The 17,819-nt window shown below is 39.9% G+C and overlaps 1 protein-coding gene across 1 annotated transcript in view; it reads right to left on the reverse strand.

Annotated features, from left to right (window-relative positions):
* Window positions 1-225: 225 nt before the first annotated feature.
* The window catches only part of PTH2R (parathyroid hormone 2 receptor), a 79,494-nt gene continuing 61,900 nt past the window's right edge, over window positions 226-17,819 (reverse strand). The window contains exons 10-13 of the mRNA XM_006182117.3: window positions 6,132-6,226; window positions 4,490-4,628; window positions 2,984-3,025; window positions 226-1,697 (exon numbers count right to left, since the gene is read on the reverse strand). Of these exons, the coding sequence (XP_006182179.1) occupies window positions 1,302-1,697; window positions 2,984-3,025; window positions 4,490-4,628; window positions 6,132-6,226 (672 nt within the window). The 3' untranslated portion in view covers window positions 226-1,301. The remainder of the gene's footprint in view (window positions 1,698-2,983; window positions 3,026-4,489; window positions 4,629-6,131; window positions 6,227-17,819) is intronic.

Consider the following 17,819-nt stretch of genomic DNA (forward strand, 5'->3'; position numbering starts at 1 on the left):
CAGTAAGAGTTCCTAAAGCACTCTCTACCCAGAAGGAATTCATTGAATTGTTGGGTGAATGAACGCCATATATATATATATTGACAACGGTATAGCATAATGGTTAAGAACCTGGGACTTGAAGTCTGAAGGTCTGTGTCTGAAATCACGTTCTCTCAGTGACTAGATGTGCGACTTTGGGCAAGTTACTCCACTTCTGTGAGTCACGCTGTCATCTGTAAAAAGGGACATTGGTAAGACTTACTCCATAAGTCTGTGCTGAGGAGTAAATGAGTTAATGCTTGTAAAAACCCAGCAGGATGCTGGGTACCTAACATGCATTCAACCCTGATTCACTACCACAACATACTGAAATTTCAAGTTTAGCAGAGTTCCAGAGCTACACGCTGATCTCTGTAGATTTGGAGAAGGGCTATTTGGTTGATTTTCAAAAACAAAAGTTAGATGCTAAGAGTAAATTTTAAAAAGTGGCCCAAAATGTGTTTCTGAAATGAATTTTTAATTTATCCCACATGCCATTTGGAATACAGCAACAGAACAAAGAAGAAAAAGGCACAGATGCAGTGTGATTTGCTCTCAATATAAATGATTATAAACAAAATCAGTTTGCAGACACAAGCTCACTGATTAAGAAAACCTCATAACACATCAAGGTTTACAAAAGAGCAAAGGCTCGAGATTTGGCTGGTCACAGAGGGGACATTCAAAACGAGGAATATGTACAATATTTATTTTTTGAGTAATTTTCTTAGAAGCAAGGTCCTCACAGATTTATTAGTTTATCAAAGTCTAGCCAACTTATTTTCCAGTGTGTATTTCTTCCGAGATCTTTAATCTTTCAATGTACATTTTCAGACCGTCATTGCTCTGATGCACAGGCAAAATGAATGCAAAGATAGACGTACTTTAAAGTGAGAAGGAGAAAGAGTACTAATTTGTGAAACGGAAAATGACACATACTAACTGATCTCTGTCATATTCAGAGTAATATTATGAGAGAAAACTGGAGCTAAGCAACTGAAACGTTTTCTACCCCAAAGTAGCAGAAAAATGAGCAATCACAGAGCAAGCACCACACATCAATTCAGAAGAAAATTTAATGCCAAAATAAGGTAATAAACGACTCCACTGACACTTCTTTTGTGGCTTTAGTATTTACAGGAGCCAATTCATGGAGCCTGAAAATTTCTGTGAACACTTCAACCCTGAATGTTCAGCTCTGGGGCTCAAGTAGAAGAATGCCGACCAAGCTCCTCTGACACTACCCGATGGACCAGTTCTTCAAAGACACGGCTCTCCATTCACAGAGCATCCTCAGTTTCTCCTTTCCTCCCTTCATGGTCTGGGTGAAATTCTAGTTGCCTGGAGGACTCCTCCGTTGTTATCTCATCTCCCTGCCTCCCGTTACTTTCCTTGGTCTCCTCGTGGATCAAGTGTGGCAGGCAGTCCTGCTCCGAGTTACTCCAGACATAGCCGGGTAAAGTCACGTGGCTGTCGGGCTGCCGGCCGGCCGTCTTGGCGGCTTTGCCAGAGATGAGCACCATGCGCGTGCTGGCCGCCACCTGCGACTGGCTGCTGGTGCTGTGAGTCACGGTGGTGAGCACGGAGCCGCATCTGTGGCCGCCGCATGGGGGAGTCCTTTTCCAGTCCACGGAGAGATTCCACCGACTCCACAGCTTCTTCACCTCGGACTGAACCTAAACCGCAAGCACCAGATTGTGCATCAGAAACCATCAGAGACTGCAGCCATGTCCGATGGGTGTTTGCCCTGATTTCAAACACAATGCTCATCACTAACAAGGTTCCACTGTGTGCCAGGGACTTTACACATACAGTGGACCCTTGCACAACGTGGGGGTGAGGGGTGCCCACCGCATGTGGCAGAAAATCCCCTATGACTTCACAGGTGGCCTGCTGTACCTGGGGTTCCAATTGAACTGCTCCGCATCCGTGGATCCAACCAACCCCAGATTGTGTAGTACTGTAGGACACAGTTAGTGAAAAAAGTCCGCGTATAAGTGGACCTGTAAAGTTTAAACCTGTGCTTTTCCCTCTCAACCTCCAAAAACCTTCCTGAGAGGTGCTACTACTGGAGAGGAGCAAACTGAGGCTTAGAGAGAGGCAAAGGGGTGTGTCCAAGGTTCATATTTTAATAGAAGCTGAAATAAAGCCAATGCAAATACCTGACTCATGGGAGAGGAAAAAGAGGACTCCAGGTTGGAGGAGAAAAAGGATAAGTTTGGGGAATGGCATGGAAGATACTCAGCTTGAAATGTAACTGAAACGCCATTGCTTTGCAAGGCACACTGCAGGAGGGAAAGTGGGAAGAGGACTGGACTGTGATAAGGAGGCACTGCAAGTGCATTCTTGATAAGGTGGGGCTCTTGTTTCCATTCTTGCCGCTGAAGATTCAGTTCTACCGCTATCGCAGTTTTCCACAAGCTTATTTGAAATGTCCATTGGAAGCAGTGGAAACCAGGTAAGCAGATGTCATCTAAAAGAGCATGCTTATTTCTCTCCAGCCAACTCCTAAATGAACTGAAATTGTCCCATCACCATCTCGTAGTTTAAAAGATGTCAGCAAGTTCTAATGAATCCATTACTCCCAGGGAAACTTGCATCTGAGTTTCAGATATAACTTGAAATTAAATATAAGTTGAAGCACTGACTGGAATATGAAGTTCACTTGCCTTCCAGGTATTAATTTGCATTCCAGCACTTTGGTTTTGTTTTGTTTTTTGTTTTTTTTGATTTTTGATATCAAGGTTTGCAACTGAATTGACATTTAAAACTTTTAGCTTATTTACACCAATTCTTGCTTTCTCAAAATAATTTATGACTAGATTATCTCCTTTCTCCCTGTCCCTTCTGTCCTGTATAACCCATGAGGTTCCCTAAAGAGATTCAGGTCTTATCCTGAAGGCCATTTACAAGCTTACTTACAGTTAAGACATGCAGGAGGTCTGAGGTCTTTCAAACTCACCTCTCCATTGCAGTAGCAGTAGATGATAGACACAAAGAAACCCTGGAGAAGAAAATAGAATGTTTTAATTAAGTAATTTTAATTATGAAGACCACAATTATGAAGTGTCTTGTGTCTAAATGTGTAAGCTGAAAGACTGTGGGGTTTTTTTTTTTTTTAATGATTCCTTCAGAAAATTATACAAATGATTCTCTCCTAATGTATGAAATCCTTAAGTATACATGAAATTTGTCTGAAATCTTCCCTTGGTGTCAGCTGAACCAAACAACTTCATAAAACACTCCAAGATACACAAAGACCTGATTTCTATTACATTTGTTTCATGTGTTGCTACTCAGGGATTATAGACCATGCCCTGGTTGGTGAAATTTATACACTGTGAGTGATAGAAACTACAGACATAGGGTATTGTATGGTGAAAATACAAAGAGACTTTTTTTCACTCCTTGCAAAATATTTATTGAGCTGATACAATGTGAAATGCTCAGCATGAGAGGAACAATTTAATTGAGACACACAAGGTCCCTGTTGTGTGAGAGCTTACATTCTAGAAGGAAATACAAAGGATAAAATATAAACAAATAGCCACAGGAGAAACATGTAAGATGATAAGGACTATCAGGCAAAACAAGTGGTGCTGAAAGAGGAAAACGGGGAACATCTGTCAAAGGGAGAACTCAATAAAGACCTCTCTGAGAGGGCGTGACATTTAAGCTGGTCTGAGTGAGAAGAAGCCAGGCCACATGAATATTAGAGAGAAGAGCATTACAGGCAGAAGGAACAGCAAGTTTGAGCCCCTGAGGCAGGAATGTGCTTGAAGAACAGAAAGTGTGGAAGCACTAGCGTAGCTCAAACTTCGCGGGCCACGGAGAGCAGGGTGTGAGGTGAGGTCACCGTCGGGCAGGGTCCCTGCCCCACAGGGCTCTGCACACCAGGAAACAGGGTTTGGATTTTCTTCTGAGTGCAGTGGAAAGGCTCTGGATACTTCTGGCAGATTACTGACACGATCAGATTTCCTTTTAAGCTTCTTCCCACTATTGTATAGCAAATAGATCTAAGGCAGCAAATGAGGAGCAGGAAGAAGAGTTAGGAAGCGTCTGTAACCAAGCATGTGAGGGATGACGGTAATCATGTTTTCAAATGAGACCAAATGTGTGGAAGCAACCTCCTCCTTTTTGTTTCCCTTTCCCTTTCTTTCTCTCGCCTGCCTTCCCCTTCTTTTGCTTTCATTTACTTTCCATACAGACACATGGAGATTCCTGCTCGGTTGGCATCCCGTCGTTTACAGTAACACGCTTTCTTGTCTCAGGGCCCAGGCAGCTTCTGCTGCGGTGAGAGGTTAACCTGATCTCCGCAGGATGGGGAAGCACAGGTGCCAGAAAACAGCCCCTTCCATGGCCCTCGGGAGACAAGTGTGTGAAAGCCAGAGAGAGGGACAGAGAAGCAGGTGGTGAGGGGGTGGAAGAGCAAAACACAGGCATCGAGTGACTAGCTGGCACTCTCTACCTGAAAGGAGTTGAAAAAGAGCTCACAGTGCATCCGGATCTCCCACCAGAGCCCGGCGAAGGAGTGGGGCAGGCACACGAACACGATGTAATGCACCCCGAAGACCAGCACCAGCACCAGTGTCGATTTGGCGAGCTTCCTGGGAGAGAACAGCAGCCTTTTAACTAATCAACATAGAGGTCCTTTCAGGAGAGACAACTTGCCAGAAAAAATAAAGCTTAGCAGAACTAACAGGGACTGACGTTTCCTCATCTTTGGACCCCATTGCTTCTGGTAGTTTTTCCTTCTCTCCCTCCTCTTCGTCACTTTTATACTAAATCGGGTAGTTCATTCTGTTTCATGATTATTATCTCCTAAATCCTCTAATCTCATCTCCACTCTTCTTGCTGAAAGGATTCTATTTTCATAAAATTGTGAAATGCCTTTTTTTTCTGTCCTAAGTCTTCTTTAACGTCTGTGTTTGAGACTTTAAGAAGTACTGTCCATCCTCATTAATTGTCTTTACTTTCAGAGGCAGCATTTTGGCTTGTTTTGTTCATTTTAGAATCAACTGCTCCCTAGTCTCTTCTTACACTTAGATCTTCATCTGTCATTTCATATTTTCTTATGAGCTACATGTGGTCAATACTTCTTGCCTTCCCTAAATATTCTCTGTCAAATATTCTATCTCAGGTTATCTATAGTTCTAGGTTGGGTTGGTTGGTTGGTTTTTCATGAACTAAGCAATTTGATTTTATTTCCTTTAACTACGTCTTCATACACATTTTCTCATGTATTTAGAGGAATCCCAGTTTCCAATTTAGTGGGCTGACTCTTACACGGTGCCCAGTGGTCCTCACCTTGTTAAACCATCTTTGTTAAACCATCCTTGTTAATTCCCTTCACTTGAGTGTGAGCAGGACTTTGGGCTTACTTCTAACCAATCCATTGTGGCCAAGATGGTGGGGTGTCACTTCTGTGACTATGTTGCATAAGATTGTTACATTCATTTTACTAGCAGACTCTCTCCCTTGCTTGGTTCAATGAAGCAAACTAACACACAACCACCTGACTAGTGGATGTGTGTGTCCAGTTGGATACAAGCCTCTTCCAAAATGATTCAGAACTTCCAAAATGATCATTGGAAGAAATGGACACACTCTTAAAATAGTTTGATAATGATTATAAATACTCAATTTGTCCTTTTCTTCAACACAGACTGAATAATAGACCTCTTTTAACCAGTACATTTGAAAGTTTTTAAAAATTAATGTATGAGAGGTGCCAATTTGATGTAAAGACTGGAAAAATACAGCAAATCCATTTTCTTGATTTTTTTCAGTTATGATGTATTAAAGAATATAAAAAAAACTGTCTACCAAGATCATCAGTAAGAGATTTTCTAGGAGGTTACACAATTTATGGTAAAACCCTAATTGCTAAGAACAGATTTAAAAATTTAGGATTTAAGCACATTGGGAAGGTTTATTATTATTTATATTTTCCATATATATACGCTTTTCTGATAACATGGCACAATTAAACCAAACAAAAATACACATTCACAAATTTAATCTCTTAGAGACATTTCAGATCAATTGATATCTGTTCTTTGCTCTAAATACCAAATATTTCCTCTGATGGATGTCTATCCTGGAATTACCTGTATTGTTTTCTTGTATCATGCCCAACTGCATTGGTCTCCCAAATTTTGGTAGCCAGAACTCTAACTGTATTCAGAAACAGAATAAAATTCAGCTGAAAGAGAAGATAATATTACAAAGAATTATTAAGTTAGTCTTCAAGTTATTTTTCAAAATACATAAATTGAACTTCTTTGTATTTAAAGACTGAAATTACCATTCCATAAATGTGAATGAGAAAATCTGGGATAAGTTACAGGAAAGAATACTGATTCTTGATTTGCCCTCATGAAAACACAAAGAGATTTAAAAAATTTGTAACAGCACTAGAGAGTAGAAATACCAGAGGATAATCTGCCAGAATCCACAGAATTTCCAAACCAAAGTTCAGGTGAAGCTCTGGGGCAGACTGGCAGGATAAAGGATAACAGGTATTACATAAATGTAACTGACTGCCCTCTTTGAAATGAATTCCCAGCTTCTGTATCTATTTTAGGGAGAGAAATAATAGAGTTGCTTTGGGGATGCTGTCTCTCATGATGTATGAAAAGTACTGGGTGAAGTATATAAGGATTAAAAAAAAAAAAAAGCCAGGGAAGATGCTGTATAAGAAAAGACCCCATTGTAGGCAATTAAATTGAATTAAAAATGTTATAGGTGTGGGCACCACCAGAGACAATCAACTTTATGGCTTTAAAAAAAAGGAGGGGAAGAGATGAGCCATTTTATGTCCAAGGGCCCCAAGGATCAGTGAAGAGGTCCAAGTGAAGAAGAAGAAAAGATCTCCAGGTCAGGAGTCATAAGGAGGTAGAAGCCTGAACACCTTGGGTCCCTTCATTCAGAGAAATGTCTATGGTCCAGAAAGTGCTAATACTTAGGAATAATGCAAATATGGATGGGTGGGTCTGTGTTAACGCCAGAGCAACAGCTGGAAATCAGGACCCATCAACTCTGCATCCCTGGGGATAACTTGTCTTGCAGAGTCTTCGATCATTTCTGGAATCTGGAGAATTTGGGTTATTGGGTGATTCATGTGCCCTGCTCCCCAGTCTGGCTGATCACCTGCATCAGCCCTTAACCCCCACCACCTTCTTTGCCGTCCTACCACTGTCACCAATTTCACAGCTTCCTACAAGAACTGAGGGCTGGGTCTTGAGCCCCATACCCTAGAGGAAAGACAGAACTGTGCTGTGAACCGGTGGAAGGATGTGTTGAGGCTAATAAGCTGCTATTTATTCAGCACTCTCTAGTTTAAATATTCACGTAAATGTGGGACAGGCATTTTTATTATGCCTCTAAGAATGAAGAAACTCTAGCTCAAAGAAATTAACTGATTTGACCTAGGCTACCCAGGAAGGAAGCTATTATTTCTTTAAATAAACTCTCTGCTCCCTTTCACCACTCTTGTTCTTCTGGGATATCCATTAACCTAATGTTGCTCTTCCTAATGGAGTCAAATAGTTCTCATAGAATCTATTCATTATTTTAAGATCTTAATTCTCTCTTTCCTTCTATCTGTATCATTTCTAGATTTCTATCTTCAAGCTCACTAACTCTCTCTTCCACATTATCTGCTCTATTTTCAGTACTTTCTAATGTGTTCTTCATCTCATTTGTTGTGTTCTTCATCTCATTTGTTGAGTTCTTCAGGTCAAGAATTTCTGCTTGGTTCTTTTCTAGAGTTTTAATCTCTTCGGTAAAATTTTCCTTCTGTTCATCAATTTTATTCCTGAGCTTGTTGAATTGCCTTTCTATATTTTCTTGCAGTTCATTGAGTTTCCTCATAACAGCTATTCTGAATTCTCAATTAGGTCGCACTATTTCATGACTTTGAGCTTGGTTTCTGGAGAACTGTCATTTTCTCTTTGTGATACAGTGTTAACATGGTTCTTCATGGAGCTTGATGAGTTGTTCGTCTGCCAGCACATCTGAAGTAGCAAACACCTTTCTTCTTTAGGTAAAGCTTTTTTTTTTTCTTCACTTGATTCCAAGAATTCAACACATTAGTAATTAGAGGCTCTCTTTTGTTTTCCAGTAAGTGGTGCTATAGCACTAGTTTCTGGTCTCTTACCTGCTCTGCCTCTGTTATATTTGAGAATCAGCACTTTTTAACCCTCCACACCTCTGTCAGAAGTGTCACCCGTTGCCCTGGTTGTTGCTGCTTGTGCCTTCAGGATCATTGGAGCCTTGGTGCTACTGGCATCACTACCTGGGACACTGGGATGGTGGGCACCTCCACACGTCCAGGGTCTCCTAGGTCTCAGGCTCCACCCCGGGAGGTTGGGAGGGAGCGAGGGTTGTAGGTGCCTCTGCCTACATCCAGGGTTATCAGGTTCACAGGCACCGCCACTGTGGGTAGGGGGAGGCAGGGAAGGGCCATAGTCATAGGCACCTCCATGAATGGACGGACAGGATCACTGGCCCACTGAGACTGCTACTTGGACCCCTGTGGTTGAGGGAACCACTTTGACTGGGAGGCCAGAGTCTTATGTTCTGCCTCCCTTGATGCTACCAGGTTCTCAAAGGCTACTGTGGCTGGGGATCCAGGATCACAGGCACCACCTCTGCCTCTGCTGTTCCCCTGGTTCTGCCTCCTCTGTGTGTTCCATCCCACCCACCTTTAGATGTCCAGATGTGCAGAGCTCTCTGGCACCCCACTGTGCTGGGCAGAGGCTTGTTTGTTGAGTTACGGATGCTTTTACTGGTTGTAGGTTGAAGGGGAAAGTCAAAGAGAGAGTCACATACCACCATGATGCTGACATCTCTCTTAACCACTATCTTATACCTTCTCTTCAGGAGGATATAAATATGCAGAACATGAGAGCTGAGGAGTTTCAATCATCCTCACCCACCTGGTTCAGGTCCGCAGAATCTTCTTCAGCAAGAAGGTGAGACACTACTGCTTGTCTGTTACGTGGGTGCTACTTTCTGAATGGCCAAACTTATTTCACGCTTCATTAATTCCTCTCTCCCTATGACTACAGTCCTGGCAATACAATACAGCTGAGAGTGAAACCAGTGGGAAGTGATGCTGTATAACTACCGTGTGAAGGACAAAGGGCTAGCGGCTGAAGCTGGCAGAGCTGTGGAAGCAATGCGAGCCATGTATTGTCGTTTGCCATTCCCTCTTCCTGGAAAAGGAAGAATTATAAATGGCTTCAGATAGGCCAGCCTTAAGCTCCAACCATATTGAAATGCCCATGACTAGGGACCCTGTACTCAAGTCAGTAGACCACACTACGTAAATACTGCAAACTGCCAGAAACTTGACTAAATAAGATACACACTGATCAGTCAATCAGTTTAAAACCTAAAAGGATACATTTAAGGACAACCAAGTGGATTATGGAAAGAATATAAGAATTAAGAAAAACTAAGATTAATAGAACTTGCTGTCTTAAAATACAGGTAAACAAAATACACAGATGCACACACACACACACACACATATTGATACAGGCAGTAACAGTTGAATGAAACTCCAAATAATTCTAAATAACTTAGGAAGGTATAGAATATGGGTTAATTAGAAACTAAGCTATTGACTACTTACTATTCTAAGTGTTGTAGGTGAATTGACTCAGTCTTCACAACAGCTCCATGAGAGGCATATTGTTGTCCCCATTTTACAGATGAGGAATGACCAACATCTTACATAAACTATACATGATCACACAGCTAGTAAGTGGGAGCTTTAATGAAGCCCATGCGGCCCAGATGCACAGCATGGACTCTTAACCACTGCACCATACTGCCCATAAAACAGAGTTAATGGTAGATTGAGATGGAGAGAAATTTTTTAAAGAGTAGGATGGATTAAGAAAAGACTATAAAGAATCTAAATTATAAACAAGTTTTAAAATCAATATTAGAAACAGCAAACATTAGGTCTAACACAGCAGGAAAATGGATTTAGCAATTTAGAAGACACTTAAAGAAACTTCCTGAATGGAGGGATAAAGGACAAAGACTTATGTGATGAGGGATAGATGCTTATTTAGAGGGCATGAAATTGAGAGTCATCATAAAGAGTATTTCTCTTTCTAAAGAAAAGAAAATGAGAAGTAGAACAAATCAATAAAGATATAAAAGAGAAAACAATTCTGCTCTAAAGAGAGACCTGAGTCTGCAGAAGGAAAAATGACTCTATATACTGGACAAATGGAATGAAAAAAAGCAACTCACATTCTGGTGACATTGTTTTAGTTTTTTTATTTTAAATGAAGAAAAAATTCTAAGAGGAAATCATTCAGAGCGTCCTTGCATATTTCAAGTAATCTTGGAGGGAAAATTTTGCTTAAGGCCATTAATAAGCCAGTAACACATAAGATAAATTTTATGCAAATATGATTTTAAAATAATGCAAATATAAACACTAAATTCTCTCTCAATTAAATCTTTAAAGATTTATTCAAAGTGAACCACAGATGAGTTGAAACAATAAACTCAAAATTTCAGCCTCTCTGGCCCCTCAGGCTGACTCTGAGACTGTTCCTAGAATCGCCTTTGCCTGAATCACTCTCTCCACTCCCTCCACTCTCACTTTTACTAAGTCAGCTCATTCTCAGGTTCCAGGCTGAATGTCACATTTTCTCAAAAGCTGTTCCTGCCACCCCAGCCCCATCATAGTGCTTGTCATGTTTAAGTGTTTGTCCCATCCACTGTGCTTAAGTTGAAAGAGAAACTGGCGTCTATCTCCCCACCAACTCACCCCCGTTGCCTCACATAGTGCCTGCAATGTTCTTGATGCTTCATCAGGATTTGTTAACTGAGTGAATGAATGAGTAAGTGAGTTAATAAGATATGCATACTACTTATATTGAAGTAAACCCGCATATCCCACCTCGATGCAGAATCGTCATTTCTAGGTGTCTATCCCAAAAGATGTCAGTAGAAAAAGAAGTCAAGATTTATGTATAAGAAAGTCCCCTGTTTTAAAATGTCTTTAAAGCTATCTCTTTACACTCACAGTTTTCATCTATGCCTGTGGATACATGATGCGGAGGGTTTACTTTCTCCCGTTCCTGATTTTTCCTTCCAGGGGAGACAGCTCAACCAATATGCACTTCTGTTCTCCTTCCTCCCCCTGACTCTCTCCATTCCCTGGAGAAGATGGATTGAAGCATTTGATGAGTAAATGTGGGGAGAATACTGAGTTTCCTCCACTCAGCCCATCCTTCTTTATGCTGGGAGCCTGTGGTGAGCAGACCTTCTCTGCAGCATCTCCAAGGTTAGGAGCCTGACCTCAGCATCCTGTGTCTAGGTGGGCAGATCCTGCTCAATGATGGGGCTCTTCAACAGGCCCATGTGGCAAACCAACCAAAGATCACACCCTCCAACCCAGACTCCAGCAGCTGTAAGGCTTTTGTTTTGGTTATCTCTTTCCCCCTTTGTTTTACATCCCAACTTGCTTAGAGTCTGAGCATAAAAGAAAGATGCTATATACTAGCTGCCTAGAGACCCTCTGAATACATCACATCCCACCCCATATTTTGGCTTATTTTTCAATATCGTGAACATAAGAAATGATTTGCTTCGTTTATATGTGTATCAATTTTAAATACTGAATATTTCATAGATAATAAACTCCTTAATCTATATCAAACATGATCATTTGATGATGTGTACAGGTATGAAGATAAAATACGTAGTTCACTTCTTATCAGCTGGAATTCAACTTAGAACTTAGGGGTGTACTGCAGAAATTTAATTTCACTCGAAGTTCTGTTTCTAACTGATTTAGAAGAGGAAAGGGATTATGGAATGGAGATCTTTCCTCTGAGGAAAAAGTTAATTTTGTATTTGCAATTCCATCAAAGATTACAGATTAAATTTTATCCACTTGACTTAAAATTCCTCCCTTACCAGGCATCTCTCTCGCCCTCATCTCTTGTTTTTCATGAACAAGCCTCCTTTAATACAACTGGGTGGAAATGAATCGCTGACTCAACAGCAGCTGAGATGCCTATATCCTGTTTTTCCCCTTCTGGTCATATTTTATAAAGTGCACGAGCTGTGATTTTTTTAACTTATCACTTTCAAATTTTTCTTGAAGAAATTGGTTAGAAGCATCATCTTCTTCCATCCACCGGAAATCCCTGAGACATCCTTTGACCGGTACATGCAACAAAACATGTATAAGAAAAAAATTTGAAAACCTGGAGCTCTCCATTTAATGCACTCTAAGCAGCATGCAGTCTCCTCAAGGGTCACTACTTAGTCATTCAGATTGGATCTTTACTCACAGGATGAGCAAGCCCATGACAAACACCCCAAACCACTTGCTAACCACAGAGATTAGTTCTCAGCTTGGGTACACATGGTGCCATAAGCCATGGCAAACACCTGCAAACAAGCAAACATACCAATAGTAAGGAAAGAAGGAAGGAAGGAAGGAAAGAAGGGAGGGAGGGAGGAAAGACGGGAGGGAGGGAGGAAGGGAGAAAGGGAGATAGGGAAAGAAAGAAAAAGAAAGAACCACTACTACCCTGTATTTTTCTAAAATCTGTCAACATATATTATGCAAACTATAAGAGCCCACAGTTACATCAGGTGTCTGCAGGGTTATTTAAATATCACAATCTCTGCAATAGTGTTGTCAGATTAGCATCAGGCAAGAGACCTCCGAAACGCTCCCCAGCTTGGACATTTTTTTGATTCTGTAGGTTATTTCTGAGGAGTTACTGGGAAACAAACTACTTACTGCCTGTAGAAAAACAAGCACATAAATTCTAATGTCTCAGTGAGTGATTGGCCCTGATTTCCAATTTCAGTCTCTTTAAATAAAAGCTTTCAGTTGCTTTGAGGCTGAATCTTGGATTCTCTGTCTCATCATTCCCACTGTATAAACATTGCTTAGTTGTATGTACTATAAAAAAAGTAAGTCTGGAAGAAATTTCTACCCTCCAAGTATAAACAATATATCTTTAAATTAGTAACACATTTACATTTTTATTGAGGACATTCACCTTTTCTTGGTTCCTTAAAAAAATATTTCTTATTGCACATTTACATTTTAGCTCAGCTAGAATGAAGCAACACATCATACAGATAAATACTTTGAGAGTTTGTGGTATCTCCAAAGGAACGGATTTACATGAATGGAATATGTGGGACTGACTCCTATCAAACGAAGAAAAAGCCATGGATTGCTGTCACACTGCTCATGGTCACCAGCTGCTGCAGCACTGATGTCCCTCTCTTGCTTACCTTAGTTTAACATTGTTTATGGTCGTTCCAATTTAAATGCAACTCTTTAATTCCTGCATCTTTCTGTGGAGGCCTGCATCAAGAGCAGCCCTCTCATACAGAAATCTGAGGACCTTCAAAATATCACAATTAACACCAAAGTCAGTCAGAAAGGACTGCACATTTACAAATGAATGGTTAATAGCTTTCTTAAACAGATGTCCACACCTCCAGACTAGTTCATTTAATCCTCATTCCTGATTTTTCCTTCTGGGGAGGCAGCTGAACTGACATGTACTTCTGTTCGCCCCACTCCCACTTACTCTCTCCATCCCTGGAGAAGACGGATTGAAGTATTTGATGAGTAAATGTGGGAAGAATACTGAGTTTCCTCCACTCAGCCCAGCCTTCTTTATGCTGGGAGCTTGCCGGGAGCAGACCTTCTCTAAAACATCTCCGGGGAAGCCTGACCTCAGCATCCTATGCCTGGATACTATCCCCGTAAGACCAACTCCCAGATCTAATCAGATCACTATCCTGCTTAAAATCTTTCAGTGTCTCACCATAAGTTTAAGGAAAAGTCCAACGTCCTTTAGTACAGACTACGAGTCCAATCATTATTCAACTCCTATCTACTTTCCAGTCTGATCTCTTGCGTTTTCCACAGAACACATGGCCTGCCCATTTATACTTTTAAAGTGCCTGATCACATGAAACACAGCTAGCCTCCCACAACCATGTGGACACTCACTGATTATTCAGGCCTTTTGCAGTAATTTCCAATTTCATTGTCAAAGGAATGTGTCTAGTTCAGCGTTTTCCAAATGGCTTAGGGTGCACCACCACCACGATTTTACCATATCAGTATGATTCACCTACCATTATTTACTTAATACTCTCCTTCAAACAATCCACCTTTATTAAATTATTAAAAATTAAATATCCTATCACTACCATAAATGGAAAACCAGTAGAAGCTGCTATAGAAATAAGAAGCAACTGTAAAAATAAGTACAATGGAAACAAGCCATATGAAATTTTATCTAGACTGGGTTGCCTGCCCTCCATCCCCATCCCCCAAAGAAACACACCACACATTTTAGACTGGTGTTGAAGACCAGTACCAAAATGAGACCTTCTCCTTGATGTATTCAGAAGGGTTGGAAGGGGACCAATATTCTCAATATATGACTAAATGTTACTAAGTAACCTTGTATGCACTGCCTAAATCAGTCTTCTCATACAGCGGTATATGTGCTCTCACCGTGGCAAAGGCTGCCCTAACTTAAATTTAATTACCACAGACAGGGAAAACTGTGGTTTCTGAAACCACACTGCCTAAATCTGACTCCGGCTTCAGCATTTGCTAAATGTATAAACCTGAGCAAGTTAGATACATAACTTCTCTTGGACTCAAACTGAGAATACTGAAAATACCAATTTCAAAGTTGTTTGAGAGTTAATGAAGAAAAGGTTTTGAGATAAAACCTAAAGCAAAAAAAAAAAAAAAAAAGCCCTCAAAAATATTTATTCATCAAATGATAAGTAGAAAGTAAGATATTTATTTCTGTCATGGGACAAAAGAAAAGACTTTCTGGTAAAAAATGAAATTGAGGGGGAGGGTATAGCTCTGTGGTGGAGTATGTGTTTAGCATGCACAAGGTGCTGGGTTCAATCCCCAGTACTTCTATTTGAAAAAATAATAAATATAAATAAATAAACCTAATTACCTTCCCCTGCCCCAAAAAATAAATTTAAAATTTTTCCTTTTCAAATGAAATTGAGCAGGGACTAGAAAGACCATCTGATCACACATCAGTGGATGATGAATGAAGGATGGATGAATGGATGGAGCAGGCTAAGACAGGATGAAGGAAACAGGTAAAGACAATCCCTAATCTGTAAATTTAAGATCTCAGATTTATGCTAGTACCAAACCTCTCTCCATCCCATGTTATTGGCATCTTCAAGGACATCTTCTAAGTGCTCATGAGCAAGTCTGCTCAATTGAACAATCTGTATTTTTATGTCTGTGGTTTTATTTCTCTTCAGCTATTACAGTCTCTCTCGGTTGACACCAGTGCAAATGTGGGCCCTTGAGGGGCAGTGCTCTACTTGGTCGGGATTTATCACATCTGCCAGCTTCACCTTTACCACTTCTATTAAATGCTGCCCTGCCTGCTGCTTTTCCTGCTCTGCGGGCCAAGCACACTGTTCCCTCTAATGATGCTCTAGAAGGCCCAGGACCAAACGATGCTTTATGCTCTGTTGTCAGTTAGGAAACATCCCTCTCGTATTTTAATACTATATAGAAAAATTTTTAAATCATTGTCAAATCAACATCAAAGTGTTGCAGGTGAATAATTAATTGTTATATTTGGAGATATCTGTTTTCAGAACAAAAATTAATGTTTTCTAATCACTCTAGTTCCCTTAAATATAGTTTTATCACACACAAACAAAACACAGAAAACAACAGTGCTACAATTTTGGAATTCTATGATTCCAAAATCAAATGGTTCCTTCCAAATTTGCCCTGAAGTCTGTGATTATCTCTAAAATTCAATTCTGTTGATGTGACTTCTTCAAGCTAGAACCTATGAATGTTCATCCATACTAAATGCAGTGCAGGACTAGAAAACAAACCTTTTATCCTAAAGTTAATATACAAAAAAACTATAAATGTCATCATAAAAATGGAAAGATTATTTTCCCATAACTTCAAGAAACAATTTTGACATGATCCTAATGCAAATGAAAAGAACACAGTCAAAAATGCAGGTTATAGTCTTTGTTTTGTTGCCCTGGCTATGTGGCCTTTATCAGTGTGGGCTTTAGTTTCCTTGTCTAGAAAATAAAAAGGTTGCACGAAATGGACTAAAAATTTTTATAATTATACTTGCTTTATGCTCTCATTTCACTTTCTCCCTCTTAGCAATCCCCAGAATATTTACTTTATATACATGTTTTATTTTTACAGCAAGGGTTTGTTGAGTGGACACTATGTGCCAGGAAAATTGGTAGGCACTAGAATATGGAAATTTAGGGGAAATATGGCTCTTATTCACATACACCTGGCAGTTTAGTGGGCAAGATGGACATTCAACAATCAGAAACATTATACTTTATGATGATCGTGAGAAGGAAGAAAAGTCACTGTGCTCTGTGGGTTACAATAGGTGACCTAATTTAGATAGGGGGCATCAAGGAAGCCACCACGAAGTGACATGTAGAGTGAGAGGTAGAAGTGGAAGGACCTAGAGATTGTCATCCTAAGGGAAGAAAGACAGAGAAAGACAAACCTCATATGTTATCGCTTTTATGTGGAATCTAAGAAAATGACACAAATGACCTTATTTACAAAATAGAAACAGATTCACAGGCATAGAAAACAAACTTATGGTTACCAAAGGGGAAAGGCAGGGGGAAGGATAGATTAGGAGTTGGAATTAGCAGATACAAACTACTATATACAAAATAGGTAAACAACAAGGTCCTACTGTATAGCACAGGGAACTATATTCAATAACTTGTAATAACCTGTAATGAAAAAGAATCTGGAAAAGAATATATATGTGTGTATAACTGACTAACTATGTTGTACACCAGAAACTAACATAATATTGTAAATCAAGTATACTTCAATAAAAATACAATAATAAAATAAATAAATAAATAAAATAACATTTGAGAATGGGGAAAAAAATGAAGAGTAGAAATGGATGGACCTAGAGATTATTTTATTAAGTGAAGTAAGTTAGACAGGAAAAGGCAAATATCATATTGTATCACTTATATGTGGAATCTAAAAAAAAACACTACAAATAAACTTATTTATAAAACAGAAATAGACTCACAGACATAGAAAACAAACTATGATTAACAAAGGGGAAGGAGTGGATAAATTAGGAGTTTTGGATTAGCAGATAAACACTACTATATATAAAACAGATAAACAACAAGGACCTACTGTATAGCACAGAGAACTATATTCAATATCTTGTAATTACCTGTAATGAAAAGGAATCTGAAAAAATATATATATATGTATGTATAACTGAATCACTTTGCTGTACACCTGAAACTAACACAACATTGTATATCAACCATATTTCAACTAAACAATTTTTTTTCAGTAATGAGTAGAAGGCAGCATATCCTAGCCTTCCAGGGGTCTAGTGGAAAATGAAGAACAGTCCTGAGAGGGGCGGACATGGACAAGTTCAAGGAACTGAAAGGGAAACAATGAGGCTAAGGCATGGCATATAAAGGGATGTGGGCATGAGTGACTGTCTCCTCTGGACTACCAGGGATGTTGGCTTTTACTGTAAGTGCCGGGAGCTCATTAGGAAGGAACGCTAACTCTGAAGTTAGAATTCCAGCTCCACCACTTCCTAGCTGAGTGACCTTGGGCAGTTTCCTCATTTCGAGTTATCTGGAGGATTTAATAAATCAATGTAAATAAAGTGTTTATAACAGTGCCCAGTCGTAGTAGGCACTTTGCTGTGTATGTCGTCAGT

This window comes from Camelus ferus, chromosome 5 (genome assembly GCF_009834535.1).
Source record: "Camelus ferus isolate YT-003-E chromosome 5, BCGSAC_Cfer_1.0, whole genome shotgun sequence".
Classification (NCBI taxonomy): Eukaryota; Metazoa; Chordata; class Mammalia; order Artiodactyla; family Camelidae; genus Camelus; species Camelus ferus.